Raw genomic sequence first — 23,286 nt, 5'->3', positions numbered from 1 at the left:
TAGATACAGGGCTGGGTTTAGGCTAAGACCCAGATGGCCCTGGCTTAAGGGTACCAAATTTTAGGGACCACGAAAACTGAAAAGACTCTGAAAACCTTATAAAAAGCAAGTAATAGCATACTCTGAGCCAGCATTGCCACTTGAAGTTTAAATGTACTTGTACAAAATTGTTGCTATCTTACAAAACTGGGTGCTGATGTAATTAAAATTACTTAATGTGTAAATAGGTGACAATGTCTGAGAAAATAACAGTCATTAAATGTCTATGGGAAAGAAAGCCTATTTGGGACAACCAGAATGCCTATCTATAATAATGACAATGTCTAGCTGCATGCCATGAATTTGTGGAAATGGACATTTAATGAAGGATGGAATATGTGAAACCCTTCCTAAGATCAAAAAAGGAGAATGTGTATTCAACAAGATTTGTTTCTGTAACCTGAAGACAATGATGGTTTCAAATCAAAGTTAACAAGGTACCAGATAGAGTTTTCACCATATAGCATGGTTTCCAAACTAAGTTGGATGAGGCAAAAACACTCCGACAGAAAAAGTCCCTGGAGATTTGATAAAAATAATAAAATGAGACTGGCCAAATTTTGGTCCTATCTTGTTTCTTCTGGAAGTCCAACCTAGCATTTGAACTGAACAATTATGCATGAGTGATGTAAATGTATAAATAACTGGCCATTATTAATTCAGAAAATGAAAACAGGTGTAAACAGAAAAAAACAAATCCATTTGTTTCTACATTTCTTTCTGAAGCCCCAATAAAACAAACCAAAGAATTACAAATAGTCTTTCAGCCTTCAGGTGGTTGAATTTTTAAAGGATATTTTAGAATATGATTCTGGCAGAGTGGCTCTTTTAAATATTGCAATGGCTATAACTTTTTAAACAATTGGTCTCCTATAGGAAAACCAGGCAATTGGCATTCTTCCAAGTTTTATAGTATAATTTTAAAAGAGGCTTTACTTAATTATACAACATACATTTTGCTATTCATAGATCTAATACCTAACATCTCCTGGTATAGCTGAGAAATATTTCTCTCGTTTCCTAGGAATTGTTGCCAGTTACTGCAGATAATATTGACCAAGAAAAAATTGTGAATTGGCTTGCTGTGAAGAAGATTCAAAAGTATTTATCACTATGCATTACTGCCATGATTCTTTAAATTTTCCAGTTTTAGCTCGCCAAGGAAATCCTTGCCTTCTTTTCCATCAATTTCCTTAACATGTACTATAGACTCTTTCATATTTTAGTAGATTTCAGGAAGTATTCTTTGACTCAAGCGTATTTTCAGGCAAGGGTCTGAATTTAAAATATATATCTCATTGGATGGGAAGATCAGTGGGTGGCAAATAATATTTTATAGGAGGTTGTGTCTAGTGTACATTTCAGAACTTATTAGGGTTCCAAAGAGCTTCAGGCCACAGCTTGAAGCAACTGTATATTCATGTGCTTATAACAAGCCCAAAAAAACTTGGATTTGTTGAACAATCTTGCTGAAGTATACATTTATCATCTACAAAGAGTATCAGACTCAACTTTGCAACTTTGCAACTTTAATAAGATTTGTATGCTGCCCACTCCCTAGGGACTCTGGGCGGCTCACAACAAAAGTAAAACATAAAAATATTAAAAATACAGTTATTTAAAATAAGACATCATCCATTCAATCAAGTGGGGCTGGATTTTAATCAACAGCCCCAGGCCTGCCAGAACAGCCAGGTCTTGGTCGCTTTACGGAAGGCCGAGAGAGTGGTAAGTGTCCGGATCTATGCGGGTAGCTTGTTCCATAAGGCCGGTGCAGCTACAGAGAAGGCCCTCCCTTGGGGAGCCGCCAGCCGGCATTGTCCAGTCGACGGCACCCAGAGGAGGCCCAACCTGTGCGATCTTATTGGTCGTTGGAAGATAAATGGCAGGAGGCGGTCTCTTAGGTAGCCAGGTCCAGTACCATGTAGGGCTTTAAAAGTAACAACTAGCACCTTGAAGCGGGTCCGGAGACCAATGGGGAGCCAGTGCAGCTCGCGGAGGATAGGTGTAACATGGGTGTATCTAGGTACACCCATTATCGCTCACACGGCTGCATTCTGGATCAACTGCAGTCTTCGAACACTCTTCAGGGGCAGCCCCATGTAGAGTGCGTTACAGTAATCCAGTCTTGAGGTGACAAAGGCGTGAGTGACTATTCGAAGTGACTCCCGGTCCAGATAGGGCCGCAACTGGTGCACCAGGCGAACCTGGGCAAAGGCCCCCCTGGTCACAGCCAACAAATGGTGTTCTAACATCAGTTGTGGATCCAGGAGGACACCCAAATTGCGGGTCCTCTCCGAGGGGTGTATAACTTCACCCCCCAGGCTAAGAGGTGGAATGTCTGGACCATCTTTGGGAGGCAACATCAATAGCCACTCGGTCTTGTCTGGATTGAGTGCAAGCTTGTTCGCTCCCATCCAGACCCTGACAGCCTCCAGGCACTGGGACATCACTTCAACTGCTTTGCTGAGTTGGCACGGGACGGACAGATACAATTGTGTTTCGTCCGCATATTGATGATATTTAATCCCGTGCTGGCGTATGATCTCACCCAGAGGCTTCATGTAGATGTTAAATAGGAGGGGGGACAGGACTGAACCATGCGGCACCCCATATTTGAGGGCCTAGGGGTCGATCTCTGTCCCCCAACCAACACCGACTGCAACCTGTCCGAGAGGTAGGAGGAGAACCACTTTAAGACGGTGCCTCCCACTCCCACCTCTCGTAACCGTCGCAGAAGGATACCATGGTCGATGGTATCGAAGGCCGCTGAGAGGTCAAGGAGCACTAGGATAGAGGAATGTCCTCTATCCCTGGCCCGCCAGAGATCATCAATCAGCGCGACCAAAGCAGTTTCGGTGCCGCAACCAGGCCTGAAACCTGACTGAAAGGGATCCAGATAATCTGTTTCATCCAAGGTCAGTCAGAGTTGAAAGGCCACCACCTTCTCGACAACCTTCCCCACGAAGGGGAGGTTGGAGACTGGACGATAGTTGTTCAAAATGGCTGGATTCAGGGAAGGTTTCTTAAGGAGGTGTCTCACTACCGCATTCTTTAGAGGATGCGGGAAGGATCCTTCCAGAAGAGAGGTGTTAACAATCCTCTGGAGCCAGCCACGTGTCACCTCCCTGCTGGTCAAGACCAGCCAGGAGGGACACGGGTCCAGTAAACAGGTGGAGGCACTCACCACTCCCATGGCCTTGTCCACTTCCTTAGGAGTGACAAGTTGAAACTCGCTCCATAAAGTCTGATCAGGACCTTCCCCCGGCACCTCGGCTGGTATCGTCCAAGTGGAGTCCAGGTCCGTCCGGATCCGAGCGATTTTATCCAACAGAAACTGAACAAATTCCTCAGCTCTACCCTGTAAGGGTTCGTCCACATCCCTCCCTTTCAAGAGGGAGCGGGCTATCCTAAACAGGGCGGCTGGGCGAGATTCTGTGGATGCAATAAGAGTGAAAAAATGTGCATATTTTGCCGCCCGTATCGCCACTAGATAAGTCCTAATAAAGGCTCTTAATTAATTAATTAATTAATCAACAATCATCAAAACCATTTTTTTAAATTTAGCTTCAGAAATACACTAGCTGATAATTGTATATGTAACTAGTAACTGTCATTGAACATTCATGTAGACTTCTGACATATGTCCAAAGACAGGAACACACAGCATGGGCAAACAAGTGCAGAGTTGTTCAGAGTTGTTTAGCTTGAATTCACAGACCAAAAGTGATTTTATTCACAATGGCTTTAAAATATGAGTCAGATTCTAAAATTCTATGCACAAGCTAGCCCTCTTGTTAGAAACACTGTTTAGTTGATCACCAGCCATCTTAAATGCTGAGCAGAAACCTAGAATTATCCATTATATACAATGGGATATAATTTTGAATTCTAGTAAGTAATAATAGCTTCTAAACATAATGTTCCAATAACAGACAACTGCACATTGCAAAGACTCCTGCAAACAGCCACACAGGATAAAAAGGGAGAGGGGGGAGAAAAGAAAGAAAAGAAAGTTGGAAAATGAAGATGTTTTGACAGTAATATAAAATTATGCTGCTTTATTGCAGTTCCAGGTGGTGTACTCTTTTCAGAATGAAGATGAATCAATAGTTAATCCTGTCAGAGAAAATAAATATATTTCTAAAAATGGAACAAACCTTGCTATTGTTGCCAAACCACCAGAAGTAAGTGAGGGTGCCTGACTGATTTGGCCAAACTACAGCTGTGAGATTGACTTCCTTATTTCTGACGGCCACAAAAGGCACATTCAAGTGGACACGTTCCACTGGACCTGTAGAAGGATAATAATACACTGTCACATTCCTGCTTTTATTCATATCTTCAGGGGGGTTAAATGAAAAATAAAACTAAGGAAAAGAAACAGGTAATAGCCCCTTTTTCTTCTTGGCACTTCTATCTGCTTAAATAACTATAAAACAATATAATGATTTAAAAATAACAAAGATGTAACATCTGAAGAAAAGCAAGCGGAGGACAGCTATTGCAATGAATGCTATTGCATTGTGATTATACCAAACTGTGATCAATGTAAACAGCTATAAAATAGTCTGGAGTTTGAAATACGCACTAGCAATAACAACAGCCTCTAATGCATATTCCCACCCTCACCCTCAAAGGTTTTTGGAGAATGGCTGCAATACAAATTAACCCTGGAAAAACAGGTGAAGTCCCAGACAGGGCAGCATTGTGTTTCGATCTTCAAAAAGATAGGAGAAAGAAAGACGATACAGAAAATTACAGATGGATCATCCTGATATAGAACACTTCATAAACAGAGTTTTTAAGGACTTTTAAAAAATCATATAGGTGGTAAAGTGGTAAAGTCAGCATGGATTTTTCTGGAATATATCCTACCAGATACGGAGGAGAAGGGAGAAGGCACCAAGGAGCAGAAAGGAGAAGGCATAAAGGAGGAGGGGGGAGATCAATAAGGCACACATGGATATATAGTATGAAAGTAAGAAATAATTCATGGAAAAGCTATTATATTTTGCCAGTGTAATAAATAAATATGCACACATTGATCTGCCAATTTCCTTCCACAAATTACTGGAACATTTTAAATGCCATATTTCATCATTTCAACAAAACTGAAATGAAAATATCCCGTGATATTTTTCTTAACAAAATAGGTAATAATGAGTTGGATTGTATGGTTTCTCAATTAGGTAACTACACAATTAGGTCATTTGCAGATACCAAAACTAAATGGGCAGAATTATTAATAACTCAGGAAACAGAACTATACTTCAAAACAATGGTAATAAGCAAGAGAAATATGATGAAAGTAATAGTGAACTTTATTTAACATGGTAAGTGATATGGTCATTCAAAAGATAAAAATCAATGCACAGATATATGCAGGTTGAGGAATATCTGTGAGGTAATGGTAAATGTATTTATATTGATATATGTATCCAGGTGATGTATGTATATTTCTATAGCTATATTGTATATATGGAAACTTTAATATCAGTAATGAATCATAATTTTTATGATCTGAGTGTGGGGGACACCTATGGAGCAAGTTTGGGCTGGGGATTGGGGGCACTATGTCAGAGTATCCAAATTCATTTACATTGTTGTAAAATTGTCTTGTTGGAGAAAATAATTCAGATATTGTGATGGAATGCAGCCCTTCTCTCCTGGGCATCTGGACTAAATTCTACCACAAATATTCTTCAAATAAAAACATATTGGCAGAGAAAAATGCATAACTTATTGGTAAGCAATTTTCTCTGGTGCCCCCCAGTGCAGTGCAGCAGATGGCTATTTAAGTTTTCATATGAAGAAATTAGTCATTTACTTTGTCACCAATAAGGGGACAAAAAGAGACAGAAAAGGGATAAAAAACAGTTGGAAAAGAGTGAAGTTTTAACAGCAATATAATCTGTCTATCTATCTGGTTTTCCTCCTTTAGTTTTTCCATTAACATTCACATGCCGAAATGAATTTTTATTTGTCCTTGTTTTACATCAGGCATGTTTGGAATAACTGATAGCTTCCTGCAGTTGTTTGGGTGCTCCAGTTAGATTAAATGCTCTAATTGTGAGCAGGTGAGATCTTGCAATTAGTCATCATAGCTATTGTCCAGGTCAGTTCAAATATAAGAATGGTTTTGCATTTAGGAGGTATTTTTTGAATTATTATTTCAAAAAGAATAGAGGAGAAAGGAGAAGGCATAAAGGAGGAGGGGGGAGATCAATAAGGCACACCTGGATATATAGTATGAAAGTAAGAAATAATTTATGGAAAAGCTATTATCTTTTGCCACTGTAATAAATAAATATGCATACAAATATGTATTCATATATTTGCACGCACAAGAATTAGAATAACATGATGGAACTTTGACCACTGAATGTGACAAGCAAACCAAGTGTTTTCAAGAGAATACTAAAAAGTTGAAGAAAGAGCAGTCATGCACAATTTAGGGATTGTCAGGGCTGCTGTTTCTCTGAAGATAACTGTGTTCTGTTTCTTAAAAAAAGATAAATGTGTCCTGTTTCTTAAGAAAATAATCATAGAATCACATATGGTAACAATAGGTTTCACATTCTAAAAAATAAAATCACAATAAAAAGAAAAATGAAAATCAGCCCAAGAGCATCACAGTTTATAAGTCTTCCTATAAGATCTTACAAAACAAGTTACCCAGTAATAGGTATATAATAGGTTGCTTCTTTAGGACAAGACTTGAATACATCAACAGTTGTAGAGGATTAATTGCTGTCTTGGTGAAGAGCTCAGAGATTAAACAAATGAGATTGAGTCTGGATGGAAAGAGGCAAGAGAAAGAGGGGGACTCGCATTTTATTATTTGTTGGCTTGCTCTTAACTTCTTTTGATCTTTGTTCTTTCAGAAGTACAATTCTTCCTGTTTCTAAGCATGCATGATAAGGATCATGAACCTGATTAGAAACTGACTGGAAGGATTAAAAATTGTTTTGCTGAGAATCCCTATAAAAATATGAATCATGGATCATGAAAATCTATGATTTTACAGGGATTATGAAATTAATTAGATTGATTAAAGTTCAATTTGTTGATAAACGCTGCTTCTATAAGCAGAGAAAATAAACTGCCGATTAAAAAAACTTTTGGAAGACCATCTGGATGATTCAGTTGGTCTAGAAAGCAGTGGCATGGCACTGACATGCATGCCTCCATATGCCCCATGTAACACCTCTGCTTTATGAGGTACACTGGTTGACAATTTTCTTCTGAGTTCAATTCAAGGCTTGGGTTGTTAATATACTGTATGTCATATATTGCATAGCTACCTGAGGAACTTCCTATCTTCCAAAATATCAACCTGGCTAATCTAATCTACAACAGAATAACAGAGTTGGAAAGGACCCTGGTGTTCTTTTAGTCCAACCCACTGCTCAAGCAGGAAATCCTATAACATTACAGACAAAAGGTTGAACAAGCTCTCCTTTAAAATCTCAAGTGTTGGAGTACCTACACCTTCTGGAGGAAAGTTGTACTAGTGATTAATTGTTCTGTAAGAATATTTCTCCTTAGTTCTAGGTTGCTTCTCTCCTTGATTAGTTTCCATCCATTGCTTCTTATCTGCCTTCAGGTACATTGGAGAATAGATTAATACCCCCCTCTTCTTTGTGGCAGCCCCTTAGGTATTGGAACACTGCTATCATGTCACCACACTAGTCCTGATAACAGAGTTCCAATAACTGAGGGCTTGCCACAGAGAAGCAGGAATCAATCTATTTTCCAATCTAGTAGACTAGTGCATTCCAGGTTCCATCAATGCCATCGATTTGCACCCTGGAAGCACACCTTATCTTCTACTTTTATTTCTTTTTTGCTTTGTCTTCTTTTCTTGTCTGAAATGTTTTTAACAATTCATGAAGAACTCAGAATTGCTGGCAGTCATGCAGAATAAAAATGTAGAACATTATGGCTGGTCACAGTCATCCAGATGTTTAAACTGGATTTGGCTATTTTGCCATCTATCAAGTCCTTCTCAAGAACCTGGTATAATGATAATTATCTTAAATTGCAAAATTAAATGCAATCTAACTAAAAAAGTTAACACTGGATCCACTGATAAAGCATTTTGTGAAATTTATTTGCTCTCTTTACAAATCAAGCTATCTTGCCTCTTTTTAGCCCATCTCCTTCAAGGTTCTTGATTATACATAAAGTACATTTGCCCTATGCTATGCTATGCTATGCTATGCTATGCTATGCTATGCTATGCTATGCTATGCTATGCTATGCTATGCTATCCTATCCTATCCTATCCTATCCTATCCTATCCTATCTTTGCTGTATTCTATCCTTTCATGCATAGAGCGACAGACTATTGAATATTATTGCAGTATTTTTAATGTATTGTTCACTAACTTCAAATATTCCAATCATATTACAATACTCACCGGTCCCTAAGAAGGGCAAGCTATTGCATGCCTGAAAGACTCACTGAGTTCAATAAGACTTATTATACAGGCAGTGTATAATATAGAATAACAGCCTCCATCAACATTGTTTCCAAGGTTAACAGACCAGCATGATTTACTGAAGTACTGCACTTCACATTAACTCTGTATGTTTACAAATCTAAAAAGAACATTATGACATATTCAGGACACCAAATTCCACAATTATGCCAAACTAACACCCACTTCTGTATTTATCATACTAAAAGAATTCTAATCAATGCACAAAAGGAGTACAAGTCTATTATAAAAGTACAAAATGTCACAATGTGCACATAAAAAGTACATGCAGTACATAAAGTTGCAAGATGACACAATCCAATAGCTGAATTTCCATACAGATATTTTTTCATATGATAAAATATTGGTCATTGTTTTTGTACTAAAGAAAGAATTGTCCCATTGAAATATGATTTTTTTCCATCTCAGGTAAATATGGCAATTACTCATGTTTTTTTCTAAAAGTACAAAAGAATAGCAATTTTGAGAGCACATCATCAAACTTTTCTCTTGAATATGACAAAGATGCCTAAAACTGAGATCCAATTAGACTATGACAAAAATATTCTTAAACTATTCTTATGATATTCTACTATTCTTCTATTCTTAGATTAATAGTAATTTAAATTTATAAAATAATTCTAATTAACTTAAATTAAAATGGTATATATTTGCAACTTTTTCCTTTACACTGTATGTTTAAGTTTTTTTTAAGTTTGTAACACTGTATGTGTTATTTGAATCCAAGAAAAATGTGGAACTAATTGGAAAAATAGTATGAAAGTCTATCATGCTCCTGCAATTGTCTTATTGGGAGTTGAATCTATTAACGTTTGTACCAGTAGGCCTATGTAGCACCCTAAGGTAAAGGTTTCCCTCGCACATATGTGCTAGGCGTTCCCGACTCTAGGGGGCAGTGCTTATCTCCGTTTCAAAGCCAAAGAGCCAGTGTGGTTTGAAGACATCTCTGTGGCCATGTGGACAGAATGATTAAACGCCGAAGGTGCATCAAACGTTGTTATCTTCCCTCCAAAGGTGGTACCACCCTGTTTTTCTACTTGCATTTTTACGTGCTTTTGAACTGCTAGGTTGGCAGAAGCTGGGACAAGTAATGGGAGCTCACTCCATTATGTGGCACTAGGGATTCGAACCACCGAACTGCCGACCTTTCTCTTCGACAAGCTCAGCAACTTAGCCACTGAGCCACCACGTCCCTCAGTAGCACTCTGAAATAGGAAATATTTGAACTTTTACAATGTTTAAAAATATAAAGATGAGTTAGCTAAAATGGTAATCAGATTGTAGAAATTTTATTTAAGAAGCAAGTCTTCCAGAGCTATGAGCTCTGCATTCACTCAAATGAAGAGACTTTTTAGGGTCTATCTACTTACAAACCACATGCAGGAAAAGTGCTGCCAAATCAGAACCCAAGTTATTTTCTGCATAAGCTGTCACATGGAAGATTCCAGTGCTCTTATAAACATGTCGGATACCATCTTCTATAGGGCTGAAATTAGCATAGGATACAGCAGTACCATCTCCAAAATCCAATTGGATATTTGTCCTCTGGAGGTCACCCTGCAAGAAGGAAAACTGTTGTTTATTAATCTGACTGATAAAGTCCATTTATACTACAGAGGAGTGAGTAATGATTGCACCATATAGTTTGGGTTTACTTTATATTTTCCCTATACTTAAATATATTAATGAACTGTGGTGGCGCAGTGGTTAGAATGCAGTACTGCAGGCTACTTCCTCTGACTGCCGTCTGCCTACAATTTGGCAGTTCAAATTTCACCAGGCTGACACCAGGTTGACTCAGCCTTCCATCCTTCCAAGTAAAATGATCACATAGATTATTGGGGGCAATATGTTGACTCTGTAAACTGTTTAGAGAGGGCTGTAAAGCACTGTGAAGCAGTATATAAGTCTAAATGCTATTGCTATGCTAATGGCTAGATATGTATGAAAAAAATTCTCAGGTAGTATAGTGTATTGTATAATTCCAAGTTATAGGTAAGTTATGAATCTTTAAAAATTCTATTTCTTAGGCACTAATTAGTAATGCTGTAATAGTAGTAAGATTACTACTAGTACTAGTATGCCTGGATGCCTGGAGATTCTCAGGCATCCAGATCATGGTTGTCCCAAAGGTGCTTTTTTTTCAAGAGGCAACTAGACTTTCTGGTTTTTCTTTATGCTTTGCTTCTCATCCAAGAAGCATCCAAGTCCACATTTTGGAGAGAAATGAACGCTGGTTTGAAAGAAGAGTTAAAGAAGCCATCTATGTCAAAATTAAACACATCTCTCTAAACTGTTGGGGAGCGATATGACATCATATATTTCCAGTCTACAACACAGTCCTTTCAACAGTTCCAAGAAGGCTCCACATCCATTGGACTGCTCAGGGGACCCTGATGATGCAGGTAACTCTCCAGCTGGCTTCAACAACTCACTAAAATTGCAAATGACCAGCTGTCTGGAAGGAGTATAAATCCTTCCATTCCCCACCATTCAATCTGAACTGAAGAAGCTTTTTGGATGAAAAATGAAATGTCTTTAAAGAAAAACCAGAAAGTCCAGTTGCCTCTCGAAAAAGCATCTTTGGGACTAATAGCACTAATAACAATACAACTAGCACGAGAGAAGGAAATTCCAACTGAGCTGTTGGATTCCAATTGTTACAATACATTTTATTTTCTTTCCAGGAGATCCTTCTATGAGGGATTTATTAGTATAAGTTATATACCGGTTATACTAAATAAGTTATACATTCTGCAACTCCAGACCCTTGCAGAATAAAATTTTGCTTCATTTTCTCATCAATTTCTAGAGTAGAAGTGCAAAGACAAATATACTATTCCCTTTCTATAGCAGAATACACAAGTTATGAAAATTGGTAGAAGGATTTTCTTCATAAATTTTTCAATTAACCTGCTACCCTAATATTTGACACTACAAGTGCTTCCTTCTTAAAATAATCAATGTTTTTTTCAAATATGTGAGTTACCAAAACAACAACAAAAACTCCAGCCAGAAATATGGATGTAGGCCATAATGAGAAAATAGTGGCTTGGTTGTCAGTGAAACAAAAATAAAAATGTGAGGCTAGAGATGACCATCAGGACTTGAAAGCAAAGATTGGTTTCAACATCCCAGTTTCATAATTTTACATCTCAAGGTATATAAAACAAAGTTGAGAGAAAGAACTGCTAGTTCAAATTTGTTTTTATTTAATCAAGTTTAGGTGACTATGTTGACTACATATTTGAATTGCAAAATATCAACATGACTTCAATATAAAGGAAAAGAGTTAAATTTTGCCATACCTCTGCTGGCATCAGGTCTTGGTTTTTCTATCAAAGTGTAATCTCTGGCAAGCAGAGGAAAGGCCTTTAGTTTGTCAGTAATCTAGAGACTGGTTTTAAATGATTGGATTTATTAGGTCTAAATATATAACAGGGATGAAAAACTAAGAGAAAGTAACAGGACAATTTATTCTCTAATGGAAGAGATTTGTTGGAGCACACTGCTTGTCAAATGTTCTAACGGTGACAGAACTGATTAGTCTAGGGTTCTGCCTTTCTTTAATAAGGATAATCCTCTACTTGCAGCTGCTATTTGAAGCCCAGTTTAGGCCTGGTTTTACAATACAATACAATACAATAGCAGAGTTGGAAGGGACTTTGGAGGTCTTCTAGTCCAACCCCCTGCCTAGGCAGGAAACCCTATACCATTCCAGACAAATGGCTATCCAACGTCTTCTTAAAGACTTCCAGTGTTGGGGCATTCACAACTTCTGGAGGAAAGCTGTTCCACTGATTAATTGTTCTAACTGTCAGGTAATTTCTCCTTAGTTCTAAGTTGCTTCTCTCCTTGATTAGTTTCCACCCATTGCTTCTTGTTCTACCCTCAGGTGCCTTGGAAAATAGTTTGATTCCCTCTTCTTTGTGGCAACCCCTGAGAAATTGGAACACTGCTATCATGTCTCCCCTAGTCCTTCTTTTTATTAAACTAGACATCCCCAGTTCCTGCAACCGTTCTTTATATGTTTTCATCTCCAGTCCCCTAATCATCTTTGTTGCTCTTCTCTGCACTCCACATCTTTTCTACATCGTGGTGACCAAAACTGAATGGGGTATTCCAAGTGTGGCCTTAACAAGACATTATAAAGTGGTATTAACACTTCACGTGATTTTGATTCTATCCCTCTGTTTATGCAGCCTAGAACTGTGTTGGCTTTTTTGGCAGCTGCTGCACACTGCTGGCTCATATTTACTAGGACTCCACTAGGACTCCAAGATCCCTTTCACAGTTACTACCGTTGAGCAAGGTACCACCTATACTGTACCCGTGCATTTAGTTTTTGTTGCCTAAATGTAGAACTTTACTCTTTTCAACATTGAATTTCATTTTATTAGATAGTGCCCAATGTTCAAGTTTGTCAAGATCCTTTAGGATAAAGAACTAGGAGAAAGCTGGAACTTTGAAATTATCCAACAAGTTGAACAGATGCACAAGTCTATTACTCTTCCGAAGAAATGCCAAGAACATCCTAAGCATCCTTATCTTCTCTAATCTAGGAACACTGAATATGGGGTCTTCCAAATATTGCTGAAATACAAATTCAAAAGTCCACATAGGTAGTGATAAGGTTTATGGTCACAGCTTGAAGAATTATCAGAGTTCTGGAAAAGCATAAGTCTAAGGTACCTTATCATTGCTGCATAATAACAGGAAAGGTGATTTCTTCATAGCCATAACAGAAACTAACCACTACTTTTTCTGCCCAGCATGAATGATGGTGTTTCGTTCGATGAAATATTGAGAAAGATCAAAGAATCCCAAAGGAGTGTCCCACTACTCTTTGCTTATCTTTTTAAATCAGAAGTTTTAAACAAATCTCCTAGAAATTAAATGAAATGCCTCTCTTCAATCAAGGATCAGTAAATCAAGAATTATGTTTTTGGCAATAGAATATTTTTTAAGTAATATCCAGGCAGATCATTGTGAATTGTTATTAATTTAAAATTGAGAAGGTTCTAATAACATACAATTTTTCTGTGGCATTTTTATGTTTAAACACAAAATAATTGTGGCCTCATATCTATAGTGACAGAACTTATTTCATCTTTTTACTGGCTTTTTCCGCATTGCAGTGATCTCCTAATCCCTTTCTTTAACTATGTTTCCAGTATATAAAATAGTAAAATGTGTATCATTCACCACACATGCTATGTCAGCTGTCCCAGGTTTATGAATATAAATTGCAATGGAAATGAAGTGGAGACATTTCAAATGGATAACTATCACAATTCTCTGGGTATATTCAACAGACCCCTATTTTATATGGTGTAGGTCATATAAAATATCAATTGGGAATGTGATAATGTATGCCAAAAAGTCTGGAAACTGAATAGAGTTGAAACCAGATAGCTAGTACATGACAAAGCTGTATTACTTATAAGGCACAATGAAAAATCAAAAGCACAGCAGCTCTGTGTAATAAATAAGCACCTTTGTGCTTCCTATAAATGTAAACCCAATGATGTAGACATTCAATATAGGAGCCAAGTGTTTAATTATTCACAAGCATTTCCCCCATGTACCTGCACAGCTTTAATAAGCAATTCATAAAACATAAAAATAATGAATTACCCATATGATTATAAAAGCTCTTATTTCTATATATTAAAGAGAAATGGCTATGTATTATAAAAACTACTTTACAGTAATTTTCCATTTAGACATTTATGAGATTAGTCAATATATACTCATTTTCAGAGCTAGGCTTCAAGAGTTACAAACTTACAAATCTGGTATAATTTCATAGGTGTTTTATTTACGGATACAATGCTGAAAGGTATTGGAGCTTATTATATGTGACTGAATAGTTGATTTGCTTCTTCCCACTTCCATGCTAATATTCAACTTTTACCCATAACTTCCACACATACCCAACAAAGGCATAATTACATTAGCTAATGTGCCACAACTTTTGACTCATGCTTGTTTCTGGGGTTTAATAAGACAAGGTGACATTTCAATATGTCTGGAGTTTTCAGAATTATTTATGACAGGATGCTTCCTGCATAAACCTGAGGTCAATCAACATGCACATGAATGTAATAATAGTAGTAAAACCAAAACCTAGTGCTTCAATAAATGTTCTTCAATATTGATAGACCTCAGCTTACACCCAATCATTCAATGAGCATTCTAATTTATGAAGACACTGAATAAAGGAAATTATGACCAGTCCTCAGAGTTTCCTATGATCATGATCACTATCCAAGTGCTTAGCACCAGGCTCACATTACATCCTAGCCTCTGCCAGTAACATGACCATAACTTCCATGATGTTCTCTATGGTTTCCTGCAGTCAATGGGGAAGCCAGCTGGAAGTTGAATGTCACACCCATGCTTAACAACAGCAACAAGGAATATCAGGATGATGTGAGTAAGTGGAGCAGTCATGTGACATCACATTTTATTACTGTTGTGCTTAGCAATGGCAATTTTGATTCCAATTGTTGTCATAATTTGAAGACTATCCATATAACCAACAATATAGTCCCAAGATTCTATCCCATGTTTGGGGGAGGGAACCCAGCTCTTCATGGCTTTCTAAGGGGTGGAGGCTTACAAAGTTCCAGGAACAAAAGTGTTTCCTAGGTCCTGCTAGATGATAACATTTGAGAGAAGGAACCTGGAACATGCCTCCTGTCAGCACTCCTTCATTGGATAATCAGGAAAGAAAACCACAAGACTCCATTGATAGAAATCAAGTGTACTTTTACTAATTATAAATGAACAGAAGCGTAGCAAAGCGAAGACTGATTATTTAGGCATGAAAGAAATGATATATAGAATAACCCATTCCCCACCCCTTGGCATCCCAGTCACAATTCAATCATAATTCTCCCAAGTGTCAGGTGCGAGATAACTTCAAAAGGCATCACCAAGATGGAATGTCGGTGCCGTTGGCCTTGGCGGGAAACCTCCTCCGCATGCACAGTAAGACAGGCAGCAGAAACTCCAGAATCTTCCTCCAGCACAATTAGTAGTCCCCTCCCAAATATCATGCCCCCCCCTCCCCATTTCAATGGCAGCCGAAGCAGCAGCAAAGTAGAGGCCCTCCTCTGGAAAAAGGTGGTCAGATCTGGAAAACGACAAAACACAAATAAACCGACAAACAACAAAAAACATAAAAACAAAAATAGGGGGGGGGGGAGAAAAAGTCAGGAAGGAGAGACAACTAGGGCTTGTCAGGATAAGCAGAATAGAACTGGCGAAGCAGTTGGGGGGCCTGGAGATGGGACTTGTCCACCCACTCGGCATGAGACTGGGGAAAATGCTTCCAAGCCACCAGGTACTGAATCTGACTCCGTCGTTTTCGAGAGTCCAAAATTTCTCGAACTTCAAAACGCTGTTCACCATCAATCAATAGGGGGGCAGGTGGTGGATCCACTGGCGGACGTAAAGATGAAAAACGAACAGGTTTAATGAGATTAACGTGGAAAACAGGATACACATGGTTGAGGTGCTTGGGTAGCTGCAAGCGAACCGAAACAGGATTGAAGACTTTGATTATGGGAAGCGGGCCCACATACTTAGGGCCCAACTTCTTTGATTTCTGTGTAGTTTGAAGGAACTTTGTGGATAGATAAACCTGATCACCCACCTTGTACTGATAAGGTTGAGCATGTTTCTTATCAGCCTGTTTCTTATGCGCGCGATACGCAGCATCCAAAGTATGAAGTGCCAAAGGCCAAATATGCCACAAATGCTCACTCCACTCGGAGATGGACGAAACCTGCGGTTGCTCAAGAGGAACTTCGGGAATAGGAACAAAGTCCTGGCCAAACACAACTCGGAAAGAGGTGAACCCAGTGCTGCTATGTACAGAATTATTATAAGCCACTTCCGCGTGCGGCAACGTCCACCCAATCATCTTGCTGGTAATTGATAAAACAACGTAAATATTGTTCCAGAACAGAATTAGTCCTCTCACAAGCCCAATTAGTCTGAGGGTGGTGGGCGGAGCTTAAGCCTTGGGCGGAGCCAATGCGCTTAAGAAATTCTTTCCAGAAGACCGAGGTGAATTGCATGCCCCTACCAGAAATGATGCGATCAGGCACGCCGTGCAAATGGTAAACGTGAGAAATGAATAGTTTAGCGAGGGCTTTTGCAGAAGGAATCTTTGAGCACGGTATAAAATGAACTTGCTTGGAGAACAAGTCAGTAACCACCCATATGACAGTGTGCCCCTGGCTCTCAGGAAGTTCGACAATGAAGTCCATAGAAATCTCCTTCCAGGGGGCGACAGGGTGAGCTACAGTCTGGAGCAAACCCTGCGGTTTCCCTGGCGGGCGTTTAGCGGCCGCACAAATGGGACAGCTGGTGACATAAAGTTCAATGTCCTTCTTCAAAGAGGGCCACCAAAACTGCCATTTCACCAGATGCAGCGTCTTCACAAATCCAAAGTGCCCCGCCAACTTGGAATCATGAGCCCGTTGGAGAACAACGAGACGAAGAAAGGCAGGGACGTAAAGTTTCGCCCCAATCCATGGCAAATCATCCCTCATGGTGCATTCACCTTGATGCTGCTGGAACCAATCATCCTGAGGAAGGGCCTTCTTGAGGTCGGAAAGAAAATCTTGAGACACGTCCACCTTAGAGCGTGTCTGTTGCCTAGTAACAACAAGAGCAGTGAGGCTTGACGTGGGAACAATGGACTGGACAATGCTGAGCTTAGAGCAGTTGTATTGAGGGAGTCTGGACAAAGCATCAGCCATGAAGTTCTTCCCCCCCCCCCCTGGATGTATTTAAGCGTGAAATTAAAACGATTGAAATGCTGAGCCCAGCGCATCTGCCTGGGAGTCCTCAAAGCCTCCAAATTCTTATGGTCAGTCCACACCTCAAACAGGTGTTTAGCGTCCTCCAGGAAGTGGCGCCATGTGGCCAAAGTCCAACGTACAGCAAATGCTTCTTTCTCCCAGATCGCCCAACGTCTCTCTGTGTCCGTGAGTTTACGAGAGGTGTAGGCACAAGGTTGTAAATTACCTTGGTCATTGGTCTGAAGCAATACAGCCCCCACCGCCACGTCACTGGCATCAGCTTGAACGACGAAGGGCTTGTCCATGTCCGGGTGCTTCAGAACTGGCTCCTCGGCAAAAAGTCGTTTCAACTTTTCAAAAGCAGCTTGACACTCCATGGTCCAATTCAATGGCTTGCTAGGCTTGGGTTTCGGCCCACCTTTGGACTTCAACAAATTAGTGATGGGAAGTGCAATTTTGGCAAAAGAAGGGATGAACTGACGATAGAAATTGGCAAAACCCAAAAACTTCTGCAATTGTCTGCATGTACAGGGCGCCTCCCACTCAGTGACCGCCTTGACTTTAGCGGGGTCCATCTCCACACCTGCATGGGAGATATGATAGCCAAGGTAGTCTATCTTCTCCTGGTGAAATTCACATTTGGACAACTTGGCATAAAGCTCCGCGGCTCGGAGTTTCTTTAGGACAGTGCGGACCAACTTGACGTGTTCGTCATGTGTTTGCATGTGAATAAGGATATCATCCAAATATACGATAACGCCCTTGTAGAGGTGGTCATGCAAACCTCATTAATTAATTGCATGAAAACTGCAGGTGCCCCCTGCAGGCCAAAGGGCATTACACAGAACTGGAAGCAGCCCAGGGGGCAGTTGAAAGCAGTCTTCCACTCGTCCCCCTCCTTAATCCAGACACTATAGTATGCCTCCCATAAGTCCAGTTTAGTAAAAATGCAGCCTTTCCCCAGTTGGGCCAGCATGTCCTTCATCAGAGGCAAAGGGTAGAGATTTTTGGAAGAGATTGAATTGAGGTTCTTAAAGTTCACGCAGAGATGAAGAGAGCCATCTTTCTTCTCTCTGAATAGTACAGGGGCAGCCACCTTGGGTCTGGCTGGTTCAATGAAACCCCTTTGCAAGTTCTTGTTAATATCGGCTGGTGACTACTCAGAGGAGGGCCTTCTCTGTGGCTGCCCCGGCCCTTTGGAACGAGCTCCCTGTGGAGATTCGGACCCTCTCCACCCTAAAGGCCTTCCGGACGGCCGTGAAGACCTAGCTGTCCCAGCAAGCCTGGGGTTGAGTTTCCCCCCCCCTACTCGAATTTGCTGTGTCTGTTGTGCTTTTAAACTGTTTGTATTGTCCAATTGTCCTTGTCTTACTTTTTGTAATTTCCCCTCCCTTGGCTTTGTTTAGCCGCCCTGAGTCCCTTCGGGGAATAGGGCGGTCTACAAATTGAATAAAATCCAAAATCCAAATCCAATAAACTTCCTCATTTCCTCCATCTCCCTGGGTGACATAGAATATATTTGGGGTTTTGGAAGCGGTACCCCAGGCAAAATCTTGATGGAGCAATCAGTGGGTCTCTGGGGCGGAAGCTTATCGGAAGATTTTTCACTAAAAACTCCTTTCAGGTCCCAATATTCCTTTGGAATCTTCTCTTCCCCCTCAATTCTCTCCTGGCCCCTGGCGGCCAAAGTGGGGCCAGAGCCAGCAGGCTCTGAGGCTTCGACCTCCCCATCTGGGGCTGTGCTGGTCCGAATGTGCAGCCACCCCTCCCTCCAGTTAATGCGAGGGTTCCATTTACGAAGCCAGGGGAGTCCCAAAATAAGGGGTCTGTCCATCCCAGGTGCCACAATAAAAGAGATTAATTATAAATGGGTGCCCATTTTCATTTCTAGAGGTTCAGTGTAAAAATGGGCTGGGCCCCCACCTGCAATGGACCCATCGATCTGGCAAAAAACAATAGGGGTTTTCAAAGTCCTCAACTTCAAGCCCAATTTTTCAACCATTGCCGGACTAATCAATAGCAATAGCAATAGCAGTAGACTTATATACCGCTTCATAGGGCTTTCAGCCCTCTCTAAGCGGTTTACAGAGAGTCAGCATATTGCCCCCAACAATCTGGGTCCTCATTTTACCCACCTCGGAAGGATGGAAGGCTGAGTCAACCCTGAGCCGGTGAGATTTGAACCGCTGAACTGCTGATCTAGCAGTAGCCTGCAGTGCTGCATTTAACCACTGCGCCACCTTGGCTCCTAATCATACATCTAGAGCAGCCAGAGTCGAGGAGAGCGGAAAGCTGCTCCGTCGCACCAGCAGGTGGCACCCTTAGCTCAATTGGGATTAACATGGGGCCTTTATTTGAACTCACCCAACGAGGCGAGGCGTCGTCATCGGATTCATCAGAGGAGCTGGTGGTCACTTCCGCTTCCTCCTCCAACTCTGGCTGGAAACGCTGGGGGGTATTTTCAGCAGCGTACGCAGCTTCCTTCTTCTTTCCCTGGGCCTTGCTTGCCTTCCCTCCCTCTTGGCAGGGGGTGGGGTGGTCGGGGGAAGTTTAACGCGGCAATCCACGGCGCGATGGCCTCCCTTCCCACAACGGAAGCACGTGAAAGCCTTGGTCTTGCTGGCGGAGCTTCCCCTCCCTTCACCCCTGATGCGGAATGGGGCTTTTTGAGCTGGGGGGGCGACCTCTCCACTTTTTCCTCTTTTGCACGTTGAAGTCTAATCAAATCTAGCTCAACGTCTGCTGCATTTTCATACCAAGCAACAACTCGCTTGGGAATGTGTCTGTTAACGCATTGTTGGTAAATGTCCTCATTTAATCCCAATGCAAACTGATGTAGGAGGGCCTCTTCAGACCACCCCCTCATATACGATGAAAGCTGTTGAAACTCCTGAACATATTCAGCCACTGGTCTATTTCCCTGCTTTAGGGCCATAAAATTCACCTTCCCACGTTTCTCAATCAGCAGATCATCAAACCTCCTCTTTAGTGCAGCCATAAAGTCATCAAAATTCCTCAGGAGAGGAGAATTACATTGGTGTAAGCTCACCATCCAATCAGCCGCCTTTTCTTCCAAAGAAAGTAAAACCATTCTCACCTTCATCTCATCGGTTTCTAAATCTGGACCATATATTTCTATGTAATTCCAAATTTGAATGACGAAAAGGCCCAACCTCTTGGCATCACCATTATATTTTACTGTTAAGGGGGGGACTTTTGCCATTCTGTGTCTTCTGGGGGGGGCTACTCTGGCAGCACCCTGGCTGGGGGGGAGGCTGTTTCTGGGTTTGCTTGCTCCCATCCTCCCTCGGCCTCTTCACCCTCCCTAAATTTATGCATGGAGTACCTTTGTTCAAATTCTTCCGTTTGCTCCCTTTCCATCGCTCTCCCTCGGGTCTTCCGCTCGGTCATAGCTTCTTCCCAGTCCTCTGGGTTTTTTTTAAGTCTCCTTCTGGTAACTCCTGCATCCAATTCTTCAGAATCCTCTTTTTGCCCCACTCCCGAAGTCCATCGGGGGCGAACCGCAGGCTCTTCTAGTCTTAGGCCAGCCAGCCTTTCAGGTAAAGATGGGTTTGCAGTTTCCCTTTCAGTCTCCTCTTCATCGCTCGCTGGCAATGACATTTTCTTCGTTCCTTCTTGTGAGTACACCCCCCGCGGTAGGTTGAAAACTCCTGGTGGGGTATGAGTGAGTCTTCGCTTAATGTCAGCACTCCTTCATTGGATAATCAGGAAAGAAAACCACAAGACTCCATTGATAGAAATCAAGTGTACTTTTACTAATTATAAATGAACAGAAGCGTAGCAAAGCGAAGACTGATTATTTAGGCGCGAAAGCAAATGATATATAGAATAACCCATTCCCCACTCCTTGGCATCCCAGTCACAGTCCAATCATAATTCTCCCAAGTGTCAGGTGCGAGATAACTTTGAAAGGCATCACCAAGATGGAATGTCGGTGCCGTTGGCCTTGGCAGGAGACCTCCTCCACATGCGCAATAAGACAGGCAGCAGAAACTCCAGAATCTTCCTCCAGCACAATTAGTAGTCCCCTCCCAAATACCATGCCCCCCCTCCCCGTTTCAATGGCAGCCGAAGCAGCAGCAAAGCAGAGGCTGACATCTCCTTATCTGACTAGATGGAACAGGCAGATACCCACAGGGAATGGCACTCTGGCAAATAATAGCAGATTTGCTGCTGGAACAAATAGCAATGATTGTCCATGAGGTAGGCATAAGAGATGTGTAAATCCAGACTTCCTGCAAGCCAAATTTCTAATCCCAATTGCCATTTTCTTTGCCTTACAAATCATACAGAAGCACTCTCTTTACTGAGTAGTTTGTTTCTAAAATTAAAGCAGACAGTTGACAAGATCAGTGAGGCAGAAATCAATCAATCTTCTAATAGCTGAGTTCACTTTTACAAGAAAATAAACACAAAGAAAACCCTTTTTAAAATAAAACAAGCAAATGAACAAGCAGCAGAGTACAATAATCAGTGCAGCACACTGGGAAGCAGGCACTGATTTGATAGGAAACACCAAATTTGAGAAAATAAGGCCATTTCCTCCCTGGTGACGTTGCTCTATACCCATCAGCTATCATTAAGACAAAATAAATTCTATCATCACTGTTGTAAATTCAGCATATGATGACTGCAGAAGATGCTCTAAGTTATGGAGGGAAATGGCTAACCAATCTTAAAGCCATTCATGGTACGCCTATCCCAGCAAAGAGCACTAAAAGCAATTGAAGCCGTATTCCTTTTTCCTTTACCCTGCAGAGTTTCCTCAGACACAATCCCATGACTCAGCTTTCTATCCATCCTTGTTCATTTTTTTTGTTTGCCTCACCTGCAGTGTTATTGCTTTTTTGTGTTTTGTTTATTATATGTGAAAGTCTGTTCAGGATCTTTAATAAACAGCTACTGGCTTTCTAATTTGTATATTGCATCTGCTCTTTTCTAAATTCCTACATAGAAGCATTCATATAAAGTTTTGTATCACAGATGGATATAGAGAGGAAATATTGCATTGATAGAATAGCTGCTGCTGACATAATCTTAATTTAAATTAGAAGTTATATTTTGAACTTTTAAATCAGCAGTTCTATTGCAAATGGCATTAAGATAGGTCATTTGATTTGTATAACCATTCCAACTTCTAGATTTTATTTTGCTGCTTTCTTTTCTATATACAGTATATCCATACACCCACCTACCTCAATTGTATTACCAATAAACATCTACACATTTATAAAACACAGAAAAAGGTCATCCATTAAAATTCGTATTCTTATAGTTAGTTTGATCTTTGGGCAATTAAAAATGTTTTCAAAACAGAAGAGTCCTTGAACTAGAACAACTTTTTTACTGGCTAAGCCATTACTAATATTTGGCATTAGCTTACCTCTTCCATAAGAATTATGAAGGTAGTGTTGTAGCCTTGTTCTGTAACCAACTTGCCAGTGGATGTGAGAATATGTAACCCATGGGGAGCTTTGCCTGGACACTGTTCAGGCTTGGCTGCATATTTTTCTTGCAAACCATCTGTGCAGTTATTAGAAACAATCCTCCGATACCTGTGGAATTTTATAATTTCATATTTTAAAATTTCACAAATCTCAAGTTTCATAATTCAGCTGAAGAAATAGAAAGGAAACCTATATTATTTGCAAGCATCCATATCAAACATCTAACAATAACTTCAGGTACTATTCAAGTAGAAAATTCATTAAGCTGCAGTTCATTGCACGTTTACATATTTTCATATCCCTTATTCCCTTGCTATGAGGTCATTTCACCATATCTTTAGTGTGGTGCTACTTTTATATTACTGTATTTAAAAAAAAGAAAAAAAGGGAGAAAAATGAGCTTTTATTTCACTAAGTTCTAACAAAAGTTATACTGTTTTCCTGACACTAGTG

At 40.5% G+C, this 23,286-nt stretch overlaps 1 protein-coding gene across 1 annotated transcript in view; it reads right to left on the bottom strand.

Moving 5' to 3' along the window:
* SORCS3 (sortilin related VPS10 domain containing receptor 3) overlaps positions 1-23,286 on the bottom strand; it is a 716,202-nt gene that overhangs the window by 40,094 nt on the left and 652,822 nt on the right. Inside the window, exons 18-20 of the mRNA XM_087725809.1 lie at positions 22,770-22,941; positions 9,917-10,103; positions 4,200-4,333 (exon numbers count right to left, since the gene is read on the bottom strand). Of these exons, the coding sequence (XP_087581935.1) occupies positions 4,200-4,333; positions 9,917-10,103; positions 22,770-22,941 (493 nt within the window). The remainder of the gene's footprint in view (positions 1-4,199; positions 4,334-9,916; positions 10,104-22,769; positions 22,942-23,286) is intronic.

The sequence above is a fragment of the Thamnophis sirtalis genome, unplaced genomic scaffold, assembly GCF_051295495.1.
Source record: "Thamnophis sirtalis isolate CommonGarterSnake01/CBP01778 unplaced genomic scaffold, rThaSir2_p1.2 scaffold_11, whole genome shotgun sequence".
NCBI lineage: Eukaryota > Metazoa > Chordata > Lepidosauria > Squamata > Natricidae > Thamnophis > Thamnophis sirtalis.
The sequence above is the reverse complement of the archived record's forward strand: the minus strand, read 5'-3'. Positions and strand labels throughout refer to the sequence as shown.